At 35.5% G+C, this 8,643-nt stretch overlaps 1 protein-coding gene across 1 annotated transcript; it reads left to right on the forward strand.

Moving 5' to 3' along the window:
- Positions 1 to 4,982: 4,982 nt before the first annotated feature.
- LOC105060105 (G-type lectin S-receptor-like serine/threonine-protein kinase At2g19130) lies at positions 4,983 to 7,816 on the forward strand. The gene has a single exon (XM_010943709.3). The coding sequence runs from the start codon at positions 5,030 to 5,032 to the stop codon at positions 7,496 to 7,498; it is 2,469 nt and encodes an 822-aa protein (XP_010942011.1). The 5' UTR covers positions 4,983 to 5,029; the 3' UTR covers positions 7,499 to 7,816.
- The last annotated feature ends 827 nt before the right edge of the window (positions 7,817 to 8,643 follow it).

Raw genomic sequence — 8,643 nt, forward strand, 5'->3', positions numbered from 1 at the left:
TGAGAATGATTGGGAGTTTGCTCGAAAAATTTATGAAAAATTGGAGATTTTTTATACTGTTACTGAGTTATTTTTAGGGATAAACTATCCTACTGCCAACTTATATTTTAGAAAAATTTGTCAAATTAAGTTGGCTTTAGGAGAATGGTTGTTTGAAGATGAAGTAATACATGAAATGGCAATGAAGTTGCTGGACAAATATGATAAATATTGGGGTGTTGTGCATGAGATAATGGGTGTTGCTTCAATTTTAGACCCAAGATATAAGATGAGTTTGGTCAAGTTTTATTTTGATCAAGTCTTTGAGAAGGAAGAAGCTCCCAAGTATGTTGATAAAATTCGGATATTATTAAATAATTTGCTGAAGAGCTACAAGTCAGGTAACATTTCAAATGCAGAAATTGTTAAAGATAGTGAGGGACAATCAACTATCAAGTCAAAGCTTGATTATGATGATAGTGCTTTACTTTCTTTTATTCAAAGTAAAAAGAAAGCTAAAGTAACAGTTATGACTGAGTTGGACCATTATTTAGAGGATGATGTGTTGCCTTGGTCTGATGATTTTGATATTTTGGTATGGTGGAAGCAAAATAGATTAAAATATCCTACATTACAAACTATTGTTAGAGATATACTTGCTATTCCTGTATCCACTGTTGTTTCTGAATCTGCTTTTAGTACAAGTGACAGACTTGTGAGTCCTCATCGAAGCCGACTCCATGCAAAAATAATTGAGGCATTGATGTGTGCTCAAAATTGATAATTAGCTTCTAAAAGAAAAGATATATTAAATTTAATATTATTTATTATTTTATGTACTTTTCACTATATTAATATGTTTATCTTATTTTGAATCATCGATAGATGGATCATTAGCTACAAATACTTATGATGATGATAACGATGATGGTCATTTGGATTGTTCAAGTAATAATATTTTTACTTTATGATTATTTTTTTACTTTGTTATATATATTTATTTAATTATGTATTAATTTTTTAATTACTTGTTGCAGAACCTACTATTTGCCTTGAATGATTTGTGGAATTACAGTCATTTCATGAAATTATTTGGAAGTTTGGTATTCAAGTTCACTACCTTTTTAGCATTATACTAAATTTTCATGGATGAAATAATAAACTTAATGGTTATGTTAGATTTTGAATGGTAGTTCTATTTCTATGTTGATTTCTATAAATTTGAACTTATAAATTATATTCTATATTGAATTGATAATTTTATTTTGATTGATAATATGTAAAAATTTATTTTGGTTATTTATATGTTCTATGTTTAAATGTTATTCTATTTTTATATTTGATTTCTTTAAATTTGGACTCATAAATTATATTTTATATGGAATTAGTAATTCTATTTTTAATTAATAATATACATAAAATTATTTTACTTTTTTTTGGGGTATAGAATGGACGGGTATGGGTTGGGTATGGGGCAGATATAGGTTGGGTATGGGGAAATGGGTTACCCATGGGTATCTCCGAACCCGTTGGGTATGGGGATGGGTATCTCTTTTCTTATCTGATTGGATATCGGATAGGGTTTGGGTATAGGGTATTAAGTTCGGATTTGGGGATGGGTAATACACTACCCGACCCAAACCCTACCCATTGCCATCCCTACTGGCTCAATTACTTTATCAATAGGTCTATCACATTATCTGCGGAGTCTACTCTTCACATCTCGACATATTTTTTTCAAGATAATCGCATATGATATGATACCAACGTTCGATGTGCTTTGATTTCTGATTAGGTCGGGTTCAGGTTTGATATTTTTTGACCCAACCTGTATCTGACCCGACCCATTTATGATCTGATCCGATCCGATTGCCACCCCTAATTGTGATATGATTTATGAATTGAAGATTCTAAAAAGAAATATATGAAATTATGTGGGTTTGTTAGAGTATATATGAGGTAAGTAGTGCTGTACTTTTTTAAGATTTATCGATAAATTATAAAATATTTTTTATATTAGATTATTCAGAATTTATGAATCTGATGCATGTATTTTGAATTATCGAATATATACTTTTTTCAAAATATTAAGTGATTTATAATTGAATGTATTGAATTTGATATGAATCATCATACTATTCAATTTTGATATCACATGGCCTTATGAATTATTCGAAGTAAAATATGAAATATATTTTTGAGAAAAGTATATTGATTTTAGATTAATTTTGATTTGCAGTCTGTATATTGAACCCCGCCAGTGAAGGTTAAATATTGGTATACTTTGATACTTTTCCAGGGGATGATTAAATGTAGGAATATTGATATCCTTCAGTTGGGGTTCTTCTGGTACTTTAATATCCTACCAGTAGGATGGTTAAATGCTGATAATTTGATATTCAAGCAGTGAGATTATATACTGATACTTTGATTTAGTTCATTGCTACTGATATTAGTGTGATCTTTTGAAAGAAATCGATTTATGAATAAGAATGAATTTGCATGGATCATATTTTGATTAGTATTGTATATATTGAATCGATATTTATCCATACTTATTCTCAGCATATTATTTTTGCTTAATTTATTTAGCTAAAGTGTATATTGCTTATTAGGCCATCTAGCATATTACTCTATATTTTATTATTTTTATAAATTTAAAGGACTAGTTTGACTAGAAGATTCAATATAGGAGAGTGAACTAGAGGTTGATTTTGATATCTTCATTTTAGATTACTATTTATTGAAATTTGATACAAGAACATAAAATATTATTTTGTAAGATATCTGATTTAGTTATTTAAACTAAAGTTGAATGTTGCATATTTGAGTTTTGTTCCACTATTTTTTTACAGTATCGTGATGAGATGCTTTGTATGCTTGTGGAGAGAGTTCTCCATTAGTATATGGTGATTGCTATAATCTCTTGACTTAAAATCTCAGATCGGAGGCGTGATAATATCTTATGACAATATTTAAAATATTTAGTTGAGATATTCATGACTTATTGAGCTATTATACTTATTATCTCTACTTTATTTTTAGATTCAGCCATTTAATTATGGATGAGGGAATTACTTGAGAGTGAAATTAGAAACGAGATTTGATACTATCAATATCATTGCACTTAGATGTATTATTATCATTTTAAAATCTTTAGTGAAGATTATTTACTCTAAGACTTTAAATTTAGTTATATGTTGGATTGGTTAATTAATTAAATATAAAATTTTAATTTATTTAAAATAATTCTATTGTGATACATTGATATTGTATCTAAAATAATGTCTTGCATATTTGTAGAGAAAATTTTTATAATTTTTAATATGCTGGCCACACTTAGTGCCTTAGTGTTATTGAGACAAGATTTAATTATTGTTAGATTTAGCAGCAAAGCAACTAACCCACTTGAACTTTTTTTTTTTTTTTTTTTTGGGGTACAAAAGAACAATTTGATTGAAATAGGCTTTTTTCACTTGACTATTGCCCGCTAGAAATTACTTAAGGCAGTCTATTAGATTTTCCAATGGGACTCATTACCTATCTCTTGAAGGCTGGCTATTTTGCCTTGAATGGAGGACAAAGCAGCTATTTGTTATTTCGTACGGGAAGTTTCAACATGGACTTGAAGAGGGTACTAGATCTTCATAGCAACTAGATGTCGATAATTCAACTTGCTTGACCATCTTACACTTTTCTTCCAACATTACTTGGACTTCATTTGTTTTTTCTTTCATTCGCTTGGGCTAACTTTCAATCGCGAATCTTCTCATGAACCCTAAAATTATAAATGACTTAAATCCTCTCATTTCTAGGCCATCCATCATGAGAGAGAAAGGTTTGGTTGGAGGATAAGACAATCATTAATTGCATAAACTGATTCTTTGACCAAGTGTAATGGCATAACTAGTCAAAGCAGCTGTTGATTTTTTTGATAGGAAGTTTTGACATGGACTTGAAGAGGGTACTATATCTTCGTAACAACTAGATTTTGATAATTCACCTTGCTTGACTGTCTTACATTAGCTTTTCGTAACATTACTTGGACTTCATTTGCTTGTTCTTGCATGTCATTTTGAATCTTCTTATGAACCTTAAAATTATACATGACTTAATGGCCTATTCTTTTATGGATAAATATTATGAAAAAATTGATCAATTTTTTTATTAATCAATTTATCCATATTCTTATACTTTTCAAGATGGATAATTTATTTTTTCATGGATAATATTTACTCATGAAATAAAAAAAGATCTTACCCACCTAGGAGGTGATCAAATCATTTTTGTATCAACTAATAAAGTAGATATTTAATTTTATTTTTAAGATACCCATTCTCATTTTCAAAGCTTCCAGATTCAATATCCAATAACTCAGTTATTCATTTTCTTCAAACCTAAAAAGCATAAAAGATATTATAAGAAATATGGATAAATTTTAGCAACTTATATAGAAAAATAGTAATGCAAAAAAATATGGGTAATAGATTTCGAAATCACTATTTTATATATAAAATAACATGAGTAAATTATTTTTTTTTCTATATATTGTTTGAAAAAAAATTATTTAGAAAAATATAGATTTTTAGATCATTTTTTTATTCATTAAAATAATGGACCCTAAATCTCTTCATGTATGGGCGGGCCATCAATTAGAGAGAGGAGTTGGTTGGAGGATAAGGCAATCGTTAATTGCATAAACTGATTCTTTGACCAAGTATAATGGTATGACTAGTCAAAGCAGCTGTTGATTTTCTTGCTTGGGGAAGTTTTACCATGGACTTGAAGAGGATACTATATCTTCATAACAACTAATTTTTTATAATTCACCTTGCTTGACTGTCTTACAATAGCTTATTGTAACATTACTTGGACTTCATTTGATTGTTCTTCCATGTCGTTTGTGTTAATTTTCCATCGGTGAATCTTCCTCCTGATAAATTGATATTTGAACGACTTTAAAATCATCTATAAAGCGGCTGCAGCCACTTCCTCTTATTTAGATACATTTACATAGGCAGGCTGGTTTCTGTAGCATGCTTCTGCCCCCATGCATACTGAGATGAGGCCACGTTCCTCTCTCTCTATCTTTCTTCTCTTCTTTCTCTTCTCTTCTCCCAACATCCAACACTGCGGAGCAGCTAATAGCCTCTCTGCGGACCAGGCCCTCTCTGGAAACCAGACCATAGTGTCCAAAGAAGGCAACTTTGAGCTGGGGTTCTTCACACCGGGTAACTCTCGTAACTACTACATAGGCATCTGGTACAAAACAATTCCAGTCCAAACTGTAATCTGGGTGGCGAACAGAGCAACACCCATCTCCAACACCTCCTCTGCCGAGTTAAAAATCTCTGAAGATGGCAGACTTGTCCTCCTCAACAGTTCCAAAATCCCAGTTTGGTCGTCCAATTCAACTCCATCAACCTCGAATTCCACAGTTGCGGTGCTTCTTGACACCGGTAATCTTGTTATGCGAGATGGGTCAAATACTACAATTTGGCAGAGTTTTTATCACCCAACCGACACCGTCATGCCAGGATGTTGTCTTGGACTTAACAAGATCACAGGGGAGCATCAAAGCATCACTTCATGGGAGAATTCTGATAACCCTGCCCCCGGGCCTTTCTCTGCAAGCATGGACCCTGATGGATCCAATCAGTTTGTATTGGTGTGGAATGGTTCTGAAATTTATTGGCGAACTGAGTTTTGGAATGGCCAGTACTACCCTAGAATCCCTGGTACCAAATCAAGCACTCTCATAAAGTTCACCTTCGTCAACAACAAGCAGCGGACTTGTGGCATGTACACCGTCCTCGGCAGTTCTTTCATCACTCGGATAATGATTGATTCATCTGGGCTGTTCAGGCAATGGTTTTGGGTGAAGAGCACCCAGGAGTGGCAGACATTGTTTACCATACCTTGGTTTCAATGTTATGACTCTCAATGTGGAGCTTTTGGAATCTGCGACCAGAAAAGCCCCAACATTTGCAGGTGCTCCTATGGTTTCGAACCAGGTTCAATGAAAGAATGGGAGCTCAAGGTTTGGAGATCAGGGTGCGTGAGGAAAACCAGTTTGAGATGCGGTAATAAAAGCTCGGTCGGTGGAGAAGTGGAGGATAGATTCCTGGAGATGACCAATATGAGATTGCCTGCCAATCCACAGTACTGGACTCTTGGGAGTGCTCAAGACTGTGAACAGTTTTGCTTGAACAACTGCTCTTGTAACGCATATGCTTATGTGAGTGGATGCTCAATTTGGACTGGTGACCTTCGGAACCTAGAACAACTCCATGATGCTGATAGTGGAGGAGGTACTCTCTATCTCCGGCTCGCTGCTTCTGATTTCCCAGCTTCAAGTAGCTCGCATAAGTTGGCAATTTCTCTAACTCTTAGTGTCATTGGTGGAATTCTTGGGATCTTGTGTGTTCTGGTCGGACTAATTTGGGCATTTCGAAGGAGGAAACGAATTTCGATGGCAAAACAAGTTGAGGGTTCTTTGATTCAGTTCACTTACGGGGATTTGCAGCATGTGACCAAGAACTTCTCTGAGAAGTTGGGCAGCGGAGGCTTTGGCTCTGTTTTTAAAGGGACGTTAATTGACTCAACCGAAGTAGCTGTGAAGAAGCTTGAAGGCTTGAGACAAGGAGAGAAGCAATTCCGCACTGAAGTGAGAACATTGGCTGGTATTCAACATGTAAATGTGGTTCGCCTTCGCGGTTTCTGCTCCAAGGGCAGCAAAAAGCTTCTAGTTTATGAGTACATGTCAGGAGGTTCCCTGGACTCTCATCTCTTTCGAAACAATTCCACAGTTCTAGGCTGGAAGATGAGGTATCAAATTATTCTTGGGATTGCGAGAGGATTGGCTTATCTCCATGAGAAGTGCAGGGAGTGCATCATACACTGCGACGTCAAGCCAGACAACGTTCTTCTGGACAGCGACTTCTGCGCCAAAGTCGCAGACTTTGGCATGGCGAAGCTCATCGGTCGTGACTTCAGCACGGTACTGACAACCATGAGGGGAACCATTGGCTATCTTGCACCGGAGTGGATTTCAGGCCGACCAATCACCTCCAAGATAGACGTCTACAGCTTCGGGATGATGCTCTTTGAGCTGATTTCAGGGAAGCGAAACACAGCGCAGTCTGCGGATGGGAGCGAAAACTTTTATCCATACTTGGCGGCAACAAAGGGCATTGCGGGCGATATATTTAGCTTATTGGACCATGGATTGAATGGTGCTGCTGATACTGAAGAGGTAACCAGAGTCTGTAGAGTTGCTTGCTGGTGCATTCAAGAGTCTGAAGCTCACAGGCCAACAATGGGACAGGTGGTGCAGATCCTTGAGGGAGTCCTGGAGGTGAGCGTGCCGCCACTTCCTAGGGCTCTTCAGCGTCTCATGCAAGATCAGAGCCGAAGTTGTGATCATTTGTCATCTAGTGAATGCAAAGATCCACTTGATCAATCTCTGGATTTCTATCAGCAAGTGTCAAGCCATAAAGGGCACATGAATCTCTGCTGAGCATGTCAATAATATGTAATGGGTTGAAGTGGAAACATCCTTAAGATCGATGGATGTTTCTTTCAGGGTGTAATGTTCTATAGTGGCTGTATTATCTTTTTAGTGGCATAAAGTTCTCATGGATATCTCTTGTTATAAAGGTATGTTGGGTATGTTATAAAATTTCCAACTCATCACTGTCCAAGCATGAGTTATAAAGCTATGTTAGATACATAAGCAAGCTGGCAAGCGCCGGATGCATCTCTTGTTGAAGACAATGTTCCAGACCTTCTTATCTATTTATTTTCAAGGCATTTGCCTCAGAATTTCTCAGTTTTACTGAATGACATCTACAATCTTGTGTTTCTGAATTTCATGTACCAGCCATCTGAGATGATCATACCCATGAATGTTTTCTTGACTATAGATAATGTTAATTAGAGGTGTGATAAAAAAAATAAGATGGTAAGATATGATAAAAGTGTTGTGATTTCTTTGATTATACCCATCCTGATGTGGCCCATACTAATACACATCAGGTTTTATTTTTTCTTCACTATCCAAAATCCTAGATCAAAGCCTAGGCCACTCACCCAAGAGGAGACGGTTCTCCTCAAATCTCTCACGCCAAGAAGGACGCCCACCCCAAGACCTCACGCCCCACCAGAATTTCCTCTGTTATTTGGTGAAATCAGATATCTCATGCACAAGAGAAAGGGGTTCTTAAGGTTGGCATCAAACATGGATTGGGATGAGATCAAACTTGAATTCAAACCAAGGTTTATCCCTATCTTGTTTCAAACTTGAATTCCAATCAGATTTAAATTCAAACTTGAAACAAAATCTATCCTTATCCATGGAACAATGAGAATGGGCGACAAACTCAAATTCAGAATTTGTGTGAAACAAAGAAAGGCGTGGATATGGTTGTTGGCACAAGGGATAGTCCGATCCAATTGGACTCTTGGTTCTTTAATATTTGGTCCCAAACCAAATCTCATTTAGTTAGACCCAATTGAATGAGAGAACCTAATCTAATTAGGTATCAAGTCAACTCGATTAAATCCTAATCCGATCAGAAATTAATCGAGTTACTCCGGAGCCATATCCTGAGCGGCCAACTGCACGTCGTGATAAGAAGCTATGCTAAATCAAGCCATTCTAGA

Source organism: Elaeis guineensis, chromosome 6 (assembly GCF_000442705.2).
Source record: "Elaeis guineensis isolate ETL-2024a chromosome 6, EG11, whole genome shotgun sequence".
In the NCBI taxonomy this organism is placed as follows: Eukaryota; Viridiplantae; Streptophyta; class Magnoliopsida; order Arecales; family Arecaceae; genus Elaeis; species Elaeis guineensis.